Source organism: Manis pentadactyla, chromosome 3 (assembly GCF_030020395.1).
Source record: "Manis pentadactyla isolate mManPen7 chromosome 3, mManPen7.hap1, whole genome shotgun sequence".
Lineage (NCBI taxonomy): Eukaryota > Metazoa > Chordata > Mammalia > Pholidota > Manidae > Manis > Manis pentadactyla.
Window position 1 is genome coordinate 133,792,722 of NC_080021.1, and position 19,385 is coordinate 133,812,106.

At 40.8% G+C, this 19,385-nt stretch overlaps 1 protein-coding gene across 4 annotated transcripts in view; it reads left to right on the forward strand.

The window, feature by feature from the left end:
- Window positions 1–19,385, forward strand: part of LOC118922095 (contactin-associated protein-like 3) — a 219,561-nt gene that overhangs the window by 162,203 nt on the left and 37,973 nt on the right. For 2 of the 4 annotated variants that reach the window (XM_036904444.2, XM_057498477.1), the window contains 2 exons: window positions 9,158–9,264; window positions 12,188–12,307. The exons of 1 other annotated variant lie outside the window; for it this stretch is intronic. In XM_036904444.2, coding sequence (XP_036760339.2) covers window positions 9,158–9,264; window positions 12,188–12,307 — 227 coding nt within the window. The remainder of the gene's footprint in view (window positions 1–9,157; window positions 9,265–12,187; window positions 12,308–19,385) is intronic. One more of the 4 variants, XM_036904445.2, reaches the window with a different exon arrangement.

Sequence of the window (19,385 nt, forward strand, 5' to 3'; positions counted from 1 at the left end):
GAAATTCTGGATTGATTTCCAGAACACCATTTATATCCTTACAGTGCAGAGGGCTTCAGATCCCTCTCAGCCTCACCAGCACTTGTTCTGTCCTGTTAGTTGCAGGCACTCTAATGGGCATGAGGCAGCATCTCATTGTGGTTTTGATTTGCACTTTCCTAATGTCCAGTGATGTGGAGCATCTTGTCATATGTTTATTTTCTTGATAATTTCTTTGGTGAGATGTCTGTTCAGATCCTGTAACCCAATTTTTAATTGGTTGTTCATGTCCTCATTGTTGAGTTATAAAAGAGTTCTTAATATAATTTAAATACCAGTCCTTTTTCAGATACTTTTTACAAAGATCATCTCCTATTCTATGGCTTGTTTTCTCATTCTCTTTAACAGTGGAATTCAGAGAGAAGAATGTATTAGTTTTAATGAAATCCAAATCACCCATTTTTTTCTTCCATACAACATATCTGTCTTTGCCAAACCCAAGGTCACCTAGATTGTTTCCTCTTATCATCTGTTAGACTTTCATTTTGTATTTACATTTACGATCTAGTTTAAGTTGTATGAAAATGTGAGGTCTGTGTCTATATTAATTTTTTACATGTGGAGACCCAGTTGCTCCAGCAGTACTTGCTGAAAAAATTGTCCTTTCCCTAGTAAACTGCCTTTTCTTCTTTGTCAAACATCACTGGACTATACTTATGGGGGTCTATTTCTGGACTCCCTATTCTGTGCCATTGGTATATTTGTTCTTTTATTTTCTTAATTTTTTTATTTTGATATCATTAATCTACAATTACAGGAGCAACATTATAGTTACTCGACTCCCCACATTATCAAGTACCCCCCACATACCCCATTACAGTCACTGCCCATCAGCATAGTAAGATGCTATAGAATCAGTACTTCTCTTCTCTGTGTTGTACAGCCCTCCCAGTGCCCCTCCCTACATTATGTGTGCTAATCATAATGCCCCTTTTTCCCCCTTATCCCTCCCTTCCTACCCATCCTCCCTGGTCCCTTTCCCTTTCGTAACTGTTAGTCCATTCTTGGGTTCTGTGAGTCTGTTGCTGTTTTGTCCCTTCAGTTTTTCTCTTTGTTCTTATACTCCACAGATGAGTGAAATCATTTGATACTTGTCTTTTTCTGCCTGGCTTATTTCACTGAGCATAATACCCTCTAGCTCCATCCATGTTGTTGCAAATAGTAGGATTTGTTTTCTTCTTATGTCTAAATAGTACTCCATTGTGTATATGTACCATATCTTCTTCATCCATTCATCTACAGATGGACACTTATATTGCTTCCATTTCATGGCTATTGTAAAAAGTGCTTGCGATAAACACAGGGGTGCATATGTCTTTTTCAAACTGGGTTGCTGCATTCTTTGTGTAAATTCCTAGGAGTGTAATTCCTGGGTCAAATGGTATTTCTATTTTGAGTTTTTTGAGGAACCTCCATACTGCTTTCCACAATGGTTGAACTAATTTACATTCCCACCAGCAATGTAGGAGGGTTCCCCTTTCTCCACATCCTTGCCAACATTTGTTGTTGTTTGTCTTTTGGATGTTGGCCATCCTAACTGGTGTGAGGTGATATCTCATTGTGGCTTTAATTTGCATTTATCTGATGATTAGCGATGTGGAGCATCTTTTCATGTGCTTGTTGGCGATCTGAATTTCTTCTTTGGGGAAGTGTCTGTTCAGATCTTCTGCCCATTTTTTAATTGGCTTATTTGCTTTTTATTTGTTGAGGTGCGTGAACTCTATATATTTTGGATGTCAACCCTTTATCAGATATGTCATTTATGAATATATTCTCCCATACTGTAGGATGCCTTTTTGTTCTACTGATGGTATCCTTTGCTGTACAGAATCTTTTCAGCTTGATATAGTCCCACTTGTTCATTTTTGCTTTTGTTTCTCTTGCTCAGGGAGATATGTTCATGAAGAACTTGCTCATGTTTATGTCCAAGAGATTTTTGCCAGTGCTTTTTCTAAGAGTTTTGTGGTTTCATGACTTACATTCAGGTCTTTGATCCATTTCGAGTTTACTTTTGTGTATGGGGTTAGACAATGATCCAGTTTCATTCTCTTACATGTAGCTGTCCAGTTTTGCCAACACCAACTGTTGAAGAGGCTGTCATTTCCCCTTATATGTCCATGGCTCCTTTATCATATATTAATTGACCATATATGTTTGGGTTAATATCTGGACTCTCTATTCCATTCCACTGGTCTGTGGGTCTGTTCTTGTGCCAGTACCAAATTGTCTTGATCACTGTGGCTTTGTAGTAGAACTTGAAGTTGTGAAGCAAGACTCTGCTTTACTCTTCCTTCTCAGGATTGCTTTGGCTATTCGGGGTCTTTTGTGGTTCCATATGAATTTTATAATTATTTGTTCCAGTTTGTTGAAGAATGCTGTAGGTATTTTGATAGGGATTGCATTGAATCTGCACATTGCTTTAGGCAGGATGGCCATTTTGACAATATTAATTCTTCCTAGTTAAGAGCATGGGATGAATTTCCATGTTAGTGTCCTCTTTAATTTCTCTTAAGAGTGTCTTGTAGGTTTTAGGGTATAGGTCTTTCATTTTCTTGGTTAGGTTTACTCCTAGGTATTTTATTCTTTTTGATGCAATTGTGAATGAAATTGTTTTCCTGATTTCTCTTTCTGCTAGTTCATCATTACTGTATAGGAAAGCCACAGATTTCTGTGTATTCATTTTGTATCCTGCAACTTTGCTGAATTCAGATATTAGTCCTAGTAGTTTTGGAGTGGAGTCTTTAGTGTTTGTTATGTACAATATCATGTCATCTGCAAATAGTGACAGTTTGACTTCTTCTTTACCAGTCTAGATGCCTTTTATTTCTTTGTTTTGTCAAATTGCCATGGCAATGACCTCCAGTACTATGTTGAATAACAGTGGGGAGAGTGGGCATCCCTGTCTTGTTCCAATCGCAGAGGAAAAGCTTTCAGCTTATCGCTGTTAAGTATGATGTTGGCTGTGGGTTTGTCATATATGGCCTTTATTATGTTGAGGTACTTGCCCTCTATACTCATTTTGTTGAGAGTTTTTATAATGAATGGATGTTGAATTTTGTTGAATGCTTTTTCTGCATCTATGGAGACGCTCATGTGGTTTTTGTCCTTCTTTTTGTTTGATGTGGTGTATGATGTTGATGGATTTTCAAATGTTATGCCATCCTTGCATCCCTGAGATGAATCCCACTTGATCATGGTGTATGATCCTCTTGATGTATTTTTGAATTTGGTTTGCTAATATTTTGTTGAGTATTTTTGCATCTATGTTCATCAGGGATATTGGTCTATAATTTTCTTTTTTGGGGGGTTCTTTTTCTGATTTTGGTATTTGAGTGATGCTGGCTTCATAGAATGAGTTTGGAAATATTCCCTCCTCTTCTATTTTTTGGAAAACTTTAAAGAGAATGGGTATTATGTCTTTTCTAAATGTTTGATAAAATTCAACAGTGAGTCCATCTGGGCCGGGATTTTTGTTCTTGGGTAATTTTTTGATTACTGATTCAATTTTGTGGCTGGTAATTGGTCTGTTTAAATTTCTGTTTCTTCCTTGGGCAGTCTTGGAAGGTTGTAGTTTTCTAGAATGTTGTCCATTTCTTCTAGATTATCCAGCTTGTTAGCATATGTATTTTTGTAGTATCCTCTAATAATTCTTTGTATTTCTGTGGGGTCCATCATGATTTTTCCTTTCTCATTTCTGAATCTGTTTATGTGTGTAGATTCTCTTTTTCTCTTAATAAGTCTGGCTAGAGGTTTATCTATTTTGTTTATTTTCTCAAAGAACCATCTCTTGGTTTCACTGATTTTTTTCTGTTGTTTTAGTCTTCTCAATTTTATTTATTTCTTCTCTCATCTTTATTATGTACCTCCTTCTGCTGACTTTGGGCCTCATTTTTTTTTTCTTCCAATTTCAATAATTGTGACTTTAGCCTATTCATTTGGGGTTGTTCTTCCTTCTTTAAATAGGCCTGGATTGCTATATACTTTCCTCGTAGAACTGCCTTCACTGCATCCCACAGAAGTTGGGGTATTGTGCTGTTGTCATTTATTTCCATATATTGCTTGATATGTTTTAATTTGGTCATTGATCCATTGATTATTTAGGATCATGTTATTAAGTGAGACTTTTTTGTTTTCTTTGTACAATTTATTTCTGGTTTTATACCTTTGTGGTCTGAGAAGTTGTTTGGTAGAGTTTCAATCTTTTTGAATTTGCTGAGGCTCTTTTTGTGGCCTAGTATGTGGTCTTTTCTGGAAAATGTTCCATGTGCACTTGAGAAGAATGTGTATCCTGCTGCTTTTGGGTGTAGAGTTCTTTAGATGTCTGTTAGTTCCATCTTCTAGTGTGTTGTTCAGTGCCTCTGTGTCCTTACTTATTTTCTGTCTCGTTGATCTGTCTTTTGGGGTGAGTGGTGTGTTGAAGTCTCCTAAAATGAATGCATTGCATTCTATTTCCTCCTTTAATTCTGTTAGTATTTGTTTCACATATGTCAGTGCTCCTGTGTTCGATGCAAAGATATTTATAATGGTTATATCCTCTTGTTGGACTGACCCCTTGTTCATTATGTAATGTCCTTTATTTTTTGTTACTTTTTTTGTTTTGAAGTCTATTTTGCCTGATACAAGTGCTGCAATGCCTGCTTTTTTCTCCCTATTATTTGCATGAAATATCTTTTTCCATCCCTTCACTTTTAGTCTGTGTGTGTCTTTGGGTTTGAGGTGAGTCTCTTGTAAGCAGCATATAGATGGTTCTTGCTTTTTTATCTATTCTATTACTATGTATCTTTTGATTGGTGCATTTAGTCCATTTACATTTAGTGTGATTATCATAGATATGTACTTACTGCCATTGCAGGCTTTGGATTCTTGGTTACCAAAGGTTCAAGGGTAGTTTCTTTACTATCTAACCATCTAACTTTTACTCACTTATTACACTATTATAAACACAGTCTGATGATTCTTTATTTCTCTCCCTTCTTATTCTTCCTTCTCCACTCTTTATGTGTTGGGTGTTTTATTCTGTACCCTTTTGTGTTTCCTTTGACTACTTTTGTGGATAGTTGATTTTATTTTTTGCCTATAGTTAGTATTTGATTGGTCTGCTTTCTTTGCTGTGATTTTATTTTCTCTGGTGACATCTATTTAGCCTTTGGAGTACTTCTGTCTAGAGCAGTCCCTTTAAAATAACCTGTAGAGGTGATTTGTGGGAGGCAAATTCCCCCAACTTTTGCTTATCTGGAAATTGTTTAATCCCTCCTTCAAATTTAAATGATAAGTTTGCCTGATACAGAATTCCTGATTCAAGGCCCTTCTGTTTCATTGCAGTAAATATATCATGCCATTCTCTTCTGGCCTGTAAGGTTTCTGTTGAGAAGTCTGATGATAGCCTGATGGGTTTCCCTTTGTAGGTGGTCTTTTTACTCTCTCTGGCTGCCTTTAATATCCTGTCCTTGTCTTTGATCTTTGCCATTTTAATTATTATATGTCTTGTTGTCCTCTTTTGGTCCATTTTGTTGGGAGATCTCTGGGCTTCTATAGACTGAGAGACTATTTCCTTCCCCATCTTGGGGAAGTTTTCAGCAATTATTTATTCAAAGACACTTTTCTATCCCTTTTTCTCTCTCTTCTTCTTCTGGTACCCCTATAATGTGACTATTGTTCCATTTGGATTGGTCACACAGTTCTCTTAATATTCTTACATTCCTGGAGATCTTTTTATCTCTCTCTGACTCAGCTTCTCTGTATTCCTGTTCTCTGATTTCTATTCCATTAACAGTCTCTTGCACCTCATCCCGTCTGCTCTTAAGTCCTTCTATTGATTGTTTCATTTATGTTATCTCCCTCTGGACTTCATCCCTTAGCTCTTGCATATTTCTCTGCAGGCCCATCAGCAAGGTTATGACTTTTATTTTGAATTCTTTTTCAGGAACATGGGTTATATCTATCTTGCCAGATGCTCTCCCTGGGGTTGTTTGAGTGATTTTTGACTGGACCAGATTCTTCTGCATTTTCATGGCGAAGTGATTGCCGGCAAGTGGTGCATCTCTCATCTGGGAGAACCAAGTCCCTTACTGGTTGCTGGTTGCCTTGCCCTTCTCCGCTGCCTATGCCGGTTACTTGCACACAGGGAGCAGTCTCTGGGTTAATCCTCTGAGCTGCCGTGGGTGGGGTGGCCCTCAGATAGCCTAGGGTACTGCGGGGGGTCACAGACGTGCCGGGTTTATTCTTCTGCGAGAATGGCACCCCTTTATGCCTTCCCTTTTTTGCGCCAGCTTCCTCTGCCTGTGCCAGGCCGCTGTGTGCTGGCGGCAGTCTCTGTGTCTGTCCCCGTTAGCTGCTTGCTGAGAGAAGCATCTGTGTGGTTGCTGTGGGAAGGGCTGCTCCCCAACTGATCTGCAGCCAAGGCGATTCAGCCGGTTTGCTTGCAGTGCTGGTGGGTGGGAATGAACGGCAGGCTGTTTATTGGTGTGAGGGGCTTCAGAGCTGCGTTGCCACCCAAGGGGTTAGGGTTCCTGACGTTCCTCAGGATTCCCAGCCTGCTAGGCTGAGCCTGCTGTGACGATTTTGTCCACCTGTTAAACCCTTGTTCCTTTAAGACTTTTAAAGGACCGGCTTTTCTTTTATCCCAGGGGAGCTGGCTGTGGGACCTGCCTGCAGTCCCGTTTTCTTTCTCTAATATCCGTTTCCATTTCTCTAATATCCAGTACACCGTGCGATGTATGTCTGTGCTCCCAGCGCAGATTACTAGGGCTGGTTATTTAGCAGTCCTGTGCTTCCACTTCTTCCCCTTTCTGACTCCTTTCCTCCCACCTGTTAGCTGGGATGGTAGTAGCGCTTGGGTCCCACAGGGTCACAGCTTTGTATCTTACCCTTTTTGTGAGATGCTGAGTTCTCGCAGGTGTAGATGTAGCCTGGCTGTTATACCCTATCTTCTGGTCTCTCTTTTAGGAATAGTTGTATTTGCTGTATTTTCAAAAATATGTATGGTTTTGGGAGATTTCCACTGTCCTTCTCATGCTGCCATCTTGAGCACCAGTCCTGATCTATTTGTTCTTTTGCCAGCACCATGCTGTCTTGATTACTGTAGCTTTACAGTAAGTCTTAAAATGGGTAGTGCCAGTTCTCCAACTTTGTTCTTCAGTATTTTCTGGTGGTATTTTGCCTTTCTACTTGAACTTTAGGATCAGTGTCCGTATCCACATGATAATATGTAGGTATTTTGAAATTCCTGCTTACTATCCATGAACATGGAGTATCTCCACTTATTTACATTTTCTTTGATACCCTTCATCAGAGTTTTGTAGTTTTCCTACTATAGATCTCTTGTACATATTTTGTTAGATTTAACTTAAGTATTTATTTTTTGGGGATGCTAATGTAAACAAGGTTGTGTTTTTTTCATTTTAAATTTCAACTGTTCATTGCTCACATATAATGAAGTATCCTGCAGCTTTTCTATAACCATTTATTAGTTCCAGGAATTTTTTGTTGATTCCTTGGGAATCACATAGATTTCTCAATAGACGATCATGGCTTCTGTAAACAAAGACAGTTTTATTGCTTCCTTCCCAATCTGTTTCCCTTAATAGAGTAAATAAATAAAAACCTTGTGTTTCCTTTTCTTGTTGCACTGCATTAGCTGAGACGTTCAGTATGATGTTTGAATAAGTGGTAAGAGCAAACCCTTGGTTGGTTCATAGTCCTGGGGAAAGCATCTAGTTTCTCACCATTAAGTATAATGTCACTGTAACATTTTGTAGATTTTTTTAAACCAAGTTGAGAAAGATCCTCTCTATTCCTAGTTTGCTGACACTTATTTTTTAACATCATGAATGGGTTATTGGATTTCATCAAATACTTTTGCTGCATCTATTTGTATGACCATATGGTTTTTCTTCTTTATCATATTGATGTGATAGATTCCATTAATTTTCAAATTACTTTTTCATGTTTTGGAGCAGCCTTGCACACCTAAAATAAATTCTACATGGTCTTGTTGTATATAATTCTTTTTATATATTGTTGGACTTTATTTGCTAATATTTTGTAGAAGATAGCATTTATCTTTGATAATCAAGAAAGTTCCATGACCCTTTCAATTAATTTTGTTAATATTTTAAACAAACATTAAAATCTCACATTGTTATATTGAGAATATCACAATCTCCATGATACATACATGATTATTTGGTTTACCACTTATTTTGTAGTTTATTCAATTATATGTTGAAAAAAAAACATTTAAGGCCTCAGTCCTAAGTAATAACTCAGTCTAATTCCTAAAAGCATCTTCAATCTGACCTAAAGTTGATAGTGCTAAACCCTGGTCCCTGTGATGCTTTTATATACTAAGTAAACAGCCATATATTGCATGTTGTGTACATCTATCACTTAGCTTTGTCTATGCTGTACATCATCCCCCAAACCTGCTTGCTGAAAACAACTCTTTCTTTATCCCCAGAGTTCTGTGGTTGCTGTTGAGCTCTCAGGCATCTGTGGTCCCCTGGGAAGGTCAGCTGGCAGCTGGATGATTTACAGTTGCCTCACCCACTTGTTCTGTGGTTTGCCAGCTATTTGCTGAAGTGATGGGGGTGGCTAGGCCACATGAATAAGCTCAGGTTTCTGCATATGGTGGTGGCTTCAGGATTCAGAATCACTTTTCTAGCCTCTGCTGTATCAATTTGCTGATGTCCCCCTGACCAGCCCCAGTTCCAGGTGGAGAAGTTAGCTGTGGCTCAAGATAGAAGGATCTGTAGGCCACACTGCAAGGACATGGAGGCAGGGAATGGAACATGTGTGGCTCCCTGGCCATTGTAAGCAGTTTATAACCCTGGTCATTTGTGAAATTACTCTTGCCTTATTTGTGAAAAAGCAAACAAGTTTTCGTATATACTGAGATGTGTAGAAAATGTATGTCACAAACACATGACAATGCATAGCATCTCTTGGAAGACTTAGTCTGTGGTTGGTGTTATATTAGGAAAGCTTGGTGACAGACCCAGCAATTTTTGTTCATGTTGATGTTTTTCTGTCACTGTTATCACCCATCCTTCACTCGGACATTAGTATGAAAATACACATTTTGTCATGACCGACTGTGGTTGTGTCTGTCTTCTTTTAGGTGTCTGCCAAGCTATTGTGAACATGGGGGTGAATGTTCCCAGTCCTGGGACACCTTTTCCTGTGACTGCACACACACTGGCTATTCGGGCCCCACCTGCCATTCCTGTGAGCCTTACGCCTCCCCTGTTTCTCCTTCCTGTTCTGGGTCCCATGTGGCTCTTTTTTCCTTTTCATTATTTTATGTATATGTTGTTTGTGTCTGTGTGACCACATGCTGAAAAGCAACAACAAAAAGAAGTATTTTAGAGACTGATTTTTAGTTTTAATTAAAATTTTAATGCTAATTTTAATCTTTTATACAGTAATGCTATTAAGGCAGCTTACAGAAATAGACAGTACCAAACAGGACAGGAAAAAAAAAATGGCAGGCAAAGGAAAGGAAGCCAAGAATAGGAAAATAAAATATAGCAAAAAAGTAAAAAATAAAAACAATCTAGAATGCATGGTGTTCTATGTTGTTAATGGTTCTTGAGCGGGACCCAATCTTAGTTCTCAAATTCTGTCTGCCAAAGTCAAGAGGCTGAGTTACAGATTCTCATTATTTATTGAATTGCAAGGGGAGAGTCTCAGAAGTGTGGGATGGCAGCCAACATGGTGGGGTTTCTAGGAGCCCACGGGAGGCCAGGTAAGTGGTCCGGCCTTGCAGCCTGGATGTTCTTTGGTGGTGAGGGAGGTGGTTAGCCCACTGAACTGCCATGTGCCAGGGATTCCAGTGCCTGCATGTCTCCTCTCCTCTAATCCCTGAAGGAGCCCTGGAAGGTAAGTGTTATTATTATCTATATTTTACATTTGAGAAAAGAGAGACTGAGTCTTTTGCCCAAAGTCACAGTGTTCCTAGCCTGGGCTTTCCATCCTGTTTCTTCTGCGTTGAACTACAGTCCCTTATTACAAGAATTGCTCTCTCCATTTTAAAGCTCACAAAACTTAATGGACCACTCATTCATCAGTTACTAGAAGCTGATGACAGAGCCCCTGGAATCCTCATTTCTGTCTAATTGCTAGCTTTGGTTTGCATTTTTCCTTGTTTGTGTATCACTACTGATATTTCTGAATCTCTTCTCTCTTAACACCTCTGCTAGCTTTGGTTTGTGTTTTTCCTTGTTTGTGTATCACTACTGACATTTCTGAATCTCTTCTCTCTTAACACCTCCCCCGTCTATGGGTCTTTAGAGAAAGAGCATGACATGAAAATTCTTCAATCCACCACATTCAGTCCCTCCTCCTTGGTGAATACATTGTACACTATAGATTTCTTCCCTGTGAATTATTTCATTTTTTGTCACATAAAGTGTGGGAGAAAGGCAGAGCATGTCATGTCATGTATCCAACCTTGTGGGAACTGAATCCCAAGGACACAGGCATTGGTGTTGAGATGAGACCCCTGGGTCCCCAGATAGTGGGCTTCCCAGGGTCTGGAAGCCTTTTGGCAGACAAGGGGAGGTGACCCACCCCCAAAGCACCCCATGAGTTGAACTGGAGCAGTTGCACCTGCATCTCTGTTTACTGTTGCAGAGCCAGGGAAGAACCTGCCAGGCAGCTCTTCATTTGAAAGGAGCAGCAGTGGGAACCCCGAGACTTGGTGACCTGACCGTGGTCACAGTTAGATGGACGGTGTCTTTCACCGCCCTCCAGCACACCTAGCGGGGTCTCTTAACAGAGCAGATACCAGCTGCCCTCACTGGTTAAGGACTGGTTGGTGAATTGTTAGTGACTTGGTCTAATCAGTCCTCCTCTGCCCTTGTTCCCTCGGCAGCTCCAGTCCCACCCAAACATCACTGTGACCAGCCCGTGCATATCCCTCTGCACACTTCTCTGGGCAGCTGTGAGCATGTTTCTGTGTTACAGAAAAGTCAACGTGAGTGGCCAAAGTGCAGGCTCGGTGGGAAGGCAAACCCGTATTGTCTGTGTGTCCATCAGAGGAGATGGCGATAGTAGTGCTCTTGATCAGGGGGCAACTTAACACATTTGACACTTGGCCATATTTAATAGAAGAATGTTGGCTTTTTTTAAGATCCCCAGATAGACAAGCATCGCTTTAGTCTTACTCTGTCAGAAGAGAGAAAAACAATGCCTCTACTCCACCTCCCCAGTTTGTTTGTTTTAACTATTTAAAATAGGCAAAGCTGAAAAAAGTAGATAACCCAGCCAATTTAAATGGCCTCAGTTCTTGGCTCACTCCACTGTGTGGATCTGGCCTGGCCACTCCCTGAGTCAGGTTTTTGTGGATGGCAGACCTCACCATTTGGGCCAGCTTGATGATGTCGCACAACACTGCCAGCATCAGTACTATGTTCCTTCCCCACAGCCACTAACTGCTTTTCCTGTCAAGCCAGCACAGAAGATGATGTTTGGTTGATTGCTCATTTAAACTTACTGTGAATTAATTAGATCCATCATCTGTGTCTCGTACATGCAAAACATTCATTATACATGAAAATACTCAATTAAGAATTGGGACAAATTGAAATTACAAGGAGACATTTCATATATACGTTTATTTCTTTTTCTTGAAATTTCAATTTTCTTGAGTTTGCAAAGCATTTAAGGAAGTTTTTAAAAATAAGCTTTAAATATTGAATGAAGAATTGCTGAGTTGTAAAATTCATCTTGAAAAAAGTGCATGTCACATGTAAATGGTCTTAAGCAAACAAAGGGTATAATTAGTAATTTTTAAGAATCAGTGTGATTATTAGATAATAACATGATTCAGGAAGGTTAAGCCAGCACACTTCAGATGCTTAGACATAATGAGGCAGAACTAGAGTCCTGTTACCACATTTTGAAAAGAATCTTGTTTCTAGAACTTGCAGGATTCGTATCTATGTGTCCCACAGTGATACCTCTTAAACTCTTCCACTCTGTGCTGCAGAATCTTCATGCTGCCTGATTGAAATGGGAATTTCTCGAGTAGAGAAAATGTCCCTGAGAGCTATGCAGAATGAGTGTCCCTGGGGAAAATGGCGTGTGATTAACAACATGGGGGCCTCTTCCCATTGCAGTTCCCCCCTGAGACCCATGTCCTTTGCAGCTCTCTATGAGCAGTCCTGTGAAACCCACAAGCACAGAGGAAGCTCTTCAGGCCTCTACTATATCGACTCAGATGGAAGTGGCCCCCTGGGTCCAGCTCTCGTGTATTGCAATATGACAGGTATGCTAATAAGCTTTATTTTGACAGTTAAACTCATGTAAATGGCTGTGTGCTAAACCAAAATGGGGAAAGTAGGGTTTACCTGGTAGTAGCTTTATTAGATACGCATTGTGATTGTAATTGTAATATTGCTCAGAACTAGTAAACATAATATTTTACAACAGTTAGCTGGTAATTAAAAGTTACTTCACTGTTGTGTGGGAATGCTCTTGGTTTACAATTAATAATAAGTCTTTGCTTAGTAATCTAAAACAAAGGGTAAACTTTATTTCTTAGTTCATGTCAATAAATGCCAAAGACTTAGGAGAATATACACTTTTCAAATTTATGAAGTCATTCATTTGTATTTTTTGAATATTTAATCACATGAATTTATCTAGGAGATGACAAATGTTTCAAAGTTGTGCACACTTCATGTAGTAATATATTCCTGCACACCTAGAAACCAATTATATTTGATAGATAAATATATACATGTCATCAACAAATCCTTTCATTCTTTGAAATTGTTAACATCTGCTCCTATGAGTACAGAAGTTCAAAAGAGCCTTCACAGCCTCTGGAGTGAATGGCAGCTCCCCTGATAGAATTGATACATGTTTTTATCCCTCCCCTCTACCTGTACTATGTGTACTGGCACCACACCGTCTCCTCCACGCCCACACCTCACCAGCAGAAAGGGAACAGCGCTCCTTGTCCTGGTGAAACTTCCTGGGCTACTCTGTCATATGAATTAATAGGTACTTCAGCAACCCTAGGATTGGACTCTGCAAAATCTGAGACAATGTTCAGGAAAAATCAGCTGCAGATGGTTCTAAGGTAACTATAGTTGTAATTTGGTTTCTCTGTTATTGTGGCTACATCTCCCTGATGAGGTTGCAATTCCCTCAAGGAAGGAATTATTTATGGGTAAATTTATGATAATGGTTTGTGAGTAGCTAAAAATCATGGTGCAGCTTTCATACCACCGCTTCCTATGTAAAACAAAACTCTGAGCATTTTGGCAGTGCGGTAATCATATGGTTTGATCTGTATTGAGTCAAATATATCTCACGACCTGAAAACTAGCCCTGGAGTTGGTACAGAAAAGTAGGAGCTTTCAGGGCATTGCATTGGGTGTGAGAATGGCTGTGTGAGAATGGCTGTTCGGGTCTTTGAGGCAACATTTTATCATAAATACTGACCAAAATATTGCAGAGCAATGGCAGAGATAAATACATGGACTTACCTTGATTGAAAGATGTGTGGTCAATCACTTGTGAGAGGAAATAAATAGCCAAGGCGATCTTTCTAGACATTCTGGGCTCCCATCGTTATAACAGGCCCCCCAGTTATTCAATTTCTGCTTTGTTTCACTTTCATTACATGGCTTGAGTGAATGCCGAGAACAGAGAAAGCTAAGGGAGGATGCTGGCATCCCAACAATACTCCCCTTTTATCAATCACATGCTTACTTATCACAGAGAAGCCTAGGGCATGGAAAAAACTATTTTTATTTACTTTTTTCTTGGGTTAAGCCTATGACCAGGGTTCCATATACACTGAAAAACTCCAGGATCCATAGAAAAGTGAAATGATCCTAACTGACACATCCCAAGATTAGTAAGATTTCAGGACTGAGGCTGTTTTGTGGATAATTACCTGTCGGCAGGTTTGGTAAGGCCGAGGTCCCAGTGATAAAGAAAGACATTTGCAGCCAAGAGGAATGAGAGCTAATTGCCGGATTGTCTGCAGCTTATGGTTGTAATAAAAACATTTTAATCATCCCACGTGAACTTGATCTGCCACTGAATCCTCCTGGCTCTGAGGTACCCACACATGCAGGAGTTGTTCATGTATATTAAAATAAAATACAGACGTTGATCTTGTAAATTAAATACCTTCTAAACTCTCTGATTAATCTTGGAAAGCCTTAAGAGTTTTAAGATATATGTGTGTGTGTGTGTGTGTGTGTGTGTGTGTGTGTGTGTGTAAGGATTCATGAAATGTGAGTGATGATTTAATGATTGGTAGTGCTTTATGAATTTTTCTTATGAAAGAATACTTAATAACTATGTGTGTCTTCATATTACATTGCAGATGAGCAAACAGTTAATTACCACAAAAGGCCAGATACTCATTGTATCACAAGGCCTTTCATGGTAATTAAGTTTAGAGAAGTTTCTAGTTGTCCAAATCTCAGACTCCTGAAATCAGTATATTCTTGTTCTGTGTAACAAGATAAATGTTCTAAGTCTCCATAAATTAGGACTGAGATGGCACATGAGATGGATCATGGGACGCATACACAAAAACCAGGATGGAGAACAGGAATTAATTCCAGATAATACTAGTATTAAATACTGAGGATTTTTATGAAACTCAAAGCCATCAGGAAAGCAGTGCCCTGAAGACAAAGGCCAACCCAAAAATGACAAAAATTTCCAAAAGCTGTGCAACAAAGTATTTAATCAGAAGTTTGAAAACTCCAGATTGTTCCTGGAGAAAAGCCAAGAAATAAGCCAGAGTTACAGCTAACTGGTTGATCCTGACCAGGGTCCCCAGGGGTGTCCCTGACCAATCTCACTGAGAGAGAGCTAAGCCGCTGCCCGTGTTCTCACGGCCTGGAAACACATCCACTGTGGAAAGTCTTGCCTTCACTGCGGTGCTACCGTGACTGTGGGCAATTAGATACTCTCTAGTTATATTATATTAACATGCTATAATATAATACAACTTCTAATCATAAACAAGTGCTAACGGTTGGAAAAAACAGAAAATCAAATACTATACCAGTGGCTGAAATTATATCTTTGGTAATAGCATTCAAAAAAATGTAGTGCTAGGACATATTCTGCATGTGTTTTAATACCTTTGCTATAAAAACATCCAAGACAAAAGAAACAGGAACACTATTTTGAATGTTCTATTTGTGATATTTGTTAACAGGCCAATTCTCTTTTCTAACCAGAAAAAACAACGTAATTTCTTTGATGACAGGATGAGAACTGGGAACTCCATTGGCTGTACCCACTGAGAGAGAGGGCAGTTTGTGCCCACCCTGCACAGCCTAGGTGTTGTTCCCTGTTTTCATAGTCACGTGCTTCAGAAACACTGGCTCTCAGACACTGCAGCATGAAAACGGGTATCACATGGAGGAGGTGGGTTGCAGGGCAGTGACTCCACTTCAAGGTCCTAAGAATCAACTAGGGCTAGACACACAAGCTGGGTCTGCTGCCCCCTGCCCACCCCACCTTCAGGTCCTGACTAGCTGACCCAGGAGGTCAGTAATCTAGCACTTGTTACTGTGTTTCTTTAATCGCCTTTTTCCTGTCAGAAATGGTGTCAGCCCCCAGCGTCATGCTTTAACAAAGGCCAATCAGCCCAGTTGCCCTTCATACAAGTCACATTTTTAAAAACAGTCCTCTGTAGCATGGGCCCACAATGTTATACTTTTTGTTTGCTATTTGGATAGGTTTTGTTTCTTTCACCTCTGTCTTCCTGCTGCAATGTCTTGGCATCAAGCTGCTCCCTTTTCAGGAATCCACTGGATTCGTGCATTCAGTCCCTCGTCTACCCTGAGTTGCTCTGCGGACTTGAGGCCCCATGCTCTGCTTGAGGGTCACAAGGGGAGGTGCTGCCCTCACTGACCTTCAGAGGAGGGAGGCAGACAGCTGGAATTCAGCTAACTAGAAATGCTATGAATATTACAAGTTTCCCATTTGTATTTTAGATAGATAACAATGCCAGTTGGAAATGTGTCAAAAGGGGCTCTAAGTGTGGGTGGCAGAGTTTCTTTCATGAGTAAATGCGCAGCTGCTGCAAGATATATTTTCTTTTCTTGGAAAGAGCTGTTATTTCATTGTTCTCTGCTTTGCTCTTGAAAACTGATATTGGCAGTAAACCTGGTGTTTTTCTATATTCATTATATGTGACAGGTTTTGTTTATAGAATTTTCTGTGAGAAACATTATTTTCAATGTCAAAATATTAGGGTATCTAAAAAATGTAAAGCCGAGCCCCTCTTTGTGATTGCCGTACACCATGTCTCTGCATCTCTTTTATACTGGCTCTGCCTGCATAGAATCCGTCCTGCTCCCACGGAAGGGACATTATTCTGACTGGCCTCCTGCAGTTTCAAAAAGGTAGCTGCTAAAAGAGGCATCTGTAGGTGTGTGTGGGGTGCAAAACTCCTGGAGCAAGTCCTGTCGCTTTGCCCAAAGGGGAAGACAAACGCTCGGGGAAAGGTCACCTCCCTGCTCTTCTGTCAGCCACACAGCATGTCCCAGCCTTCCAGGTGCACAAGATGAATGGTCTTGATAAGCAGTAAAAATATAAATGCTCAGAGAGTGACTAGGCCAGCAGCATGCTGGGTTAATTGCCTGAGCACTTGAAGATGGCTAGAACAACAGCTTTCATCTGGATGCTCCCATTTAACAGATATGGAGCTGGAGGGTCAGAGAATTTTTCTGACTTTTCCAAGATTGCTGATTATGTTGACTGAAATCCACACAGCCACTGCATTAACAAGAAAGAGTTTATTCCGTCTTCTTGAGGGCCATGACCAGGATAACAGTTGATCAGAGAGCTCAGATCAGACTGCTCTGTCCCTCTTTGTATGAAGATGGTTTATGTGCAGTGTGTGGCAGGGAAAATGTTACATTAATTAGGACATCACGCAGTGTCCTGTACATTTGGTATAGTGGCCTTAAATGTACAGACTCGCATGTTCTGGTGCTGTGTGTGAGACTTGGCAAGGGTAAGGATTGATCATTTTTTCCTAAAGAATTCTATCAACACGAGAACCTGACTCCCGTTCAGTTTTGTTTTCCTGGGTCCAGACCTTTCCTGTGTCGGTTGCAGTGAGGAGTGGTGGCAGTCTTGCTGACACAGGTGGGAGATGCTGCATGGCATCTCCACGGCATGGTAGGAGGAGGCCTGGCTGACTTGGGGTCTCCACAGCTCACAGAGCTCCCCTTTCCTGTGGGACCACCGTGGTGGGCCGCACATCTCACTTTATGGGTTATAACTGTGAAATAAATCTCTCATTGCTATAGCCCTGGGCTCTGTCCATACCTAATTTTATAAGGTAGACCTGTGTTCTTCCTTTTTGCTTAGGAAGTCACGTTGCCATTTGCCTGTGTGGCAGGCTACGATGCAAGAGGCAACACTGACATGACAGTTGAGCACCTGAGAGGGGCTGGGCACTGGGCCAGGCCCATGTGTGTGTCACCTCAAGAGAGTGTAAATTGTGTAATCACATGCCCTGTGTTAAGTAACAGGTGCGTACAGCATGAATGAATGAGCAGAAGCACAAAAGTGTATTCAGTGTGCCTCTTAAATGAAAAGAATTCTGTAAAATCCCAAGGGAAGAAGGCTGGGAAGTAGCTGTATTCCCTTGGGGCTGTCTCAAATGTGAGAGCATTTTCTTGAGTTGAAAATATCCAATTACGAAAGGTTCAAGGCTAGACCTGTGACAAGGACAGCCCTGTGAAGGCCTTAACACGAACAATGATCCGGAGGGACCCGTGGGCGTGAGGCTCTGCCTAGGGCATCTCTGAGCCTTTCCCAGAACCGAGAGTCTGGCTGTTACCTTGCCCTGGGTCAAACAAAAACAGAGTCATCCTTGGCTCTGGCAAATGTATGACATGGCAGGGCTCCTGCCTCTGAGATCTGGGGCAGGGACAGATACAGTGGGCCCTTGTCTTCCTCAGGGCACCGGTGGACAGTCACAGCAGCTCGCATGGCCATTTCCAGCTCTGTGTGCATATAATCCATGACCCAGCTCTGTTTCCTCCTGGAGTGTTTTCATTTGAAACACAGGGGAGGGCTTCAGTGCATAAGGCACTGTGGGACCATTGTAGAACCAGCAGTTGTGAGAACTTGACCTGTTCAGAAAGCTCAATGACTCGTGCAGGTTTGCTTATAAATGGGTGGCAAAACTGTACAGTTTCATGAAGCTGAGTGAGTGGGTTTTTCCAGGCTTCCATTTCCTTATCTGTGTGGCAAGAGGGTTGGGTTGGAAAAAAGGTGACAGTGTTGGTCTCTGGTTGGGAACATGGTGGGAGGAATTCTGAGAAGGCCGTCTAGGGCCGTAGCTTTGAAGGGTGCAGTATCGGTGCTCAGCTTCTCTTTCTGGATCCAGGAATGGCTGCTGGCATTCACATCAGCCTGTCCTTATTTATCAGCATGAGTTTATCTTCTCAACCAGCTACTCATCTGGAGGTAGAATGTGATGAGTCAAACCATCTGGCGTGTTTCCTTCCCAGTCTTCTCTGAACTTAGACCTCCTTTCCCATCAGGAGAAATGCAGGCAGCTGGCCTCATTTCCAAAGAGATGGTGTTTAGACACAAACTGAACTTCATTTCAGGCATCTGTAAGAAAAGGAATTTTTGCCTTCTTTTTCCTCCAGATCACTTTCTAGGACATGAGGAGCAGGCCCACCAACTATAAATGTATTAGATTTTTCATGATGAAGTCTTTTGTCTTTTTTCTCAGGGAAAAAGAAATGACCACAGATATGGTTTGAATTTACCTTTACCTATACGTGTAAAATAAAGATGCTTATTTTACCATCCACCCAACTGTTTTCCTATAAAAGACCCCGTGTATAGAGTTCAGAGGTGTATTATAAAGTGAAGGAAGTGTTGCAAATTGCCAAGTGGATGTAATTTAGCAAAATAAATAGAAACGAGGGGATGTTCTGATAGGTGAGTCAGTGTTAGGACTCAGATCCTACTCACCAAGCCAGCTATGCAGATACCTTAGCTGCAGCTTCCTTCACCTGGGCAAATGGCAGGCCAGGGCCCACCAGCAGCTTCCCTGCTTGTGTGCAGATGAAAGGTGCAATGAGTTGGCTGAACATTTTGGGATGGGGTCTAATTCAACAATAGTTCAAAAATCCTGTTTAAATTAGTCTGCTGTTGCACCTTCCTCAAGTCTCATTTGTGCTTCAAACTACAGTGAATGACAGCTAAGTATTTTCCATCCTGCTGGTCACTGAATTCCTTGGTCTGTCTCCTCATGCTTGGAAGTTAAGGTTGTGTTGCATCTCAGAGATCCCTTCCCACCAACAGTTTTGAAATCCATAAAAATAATA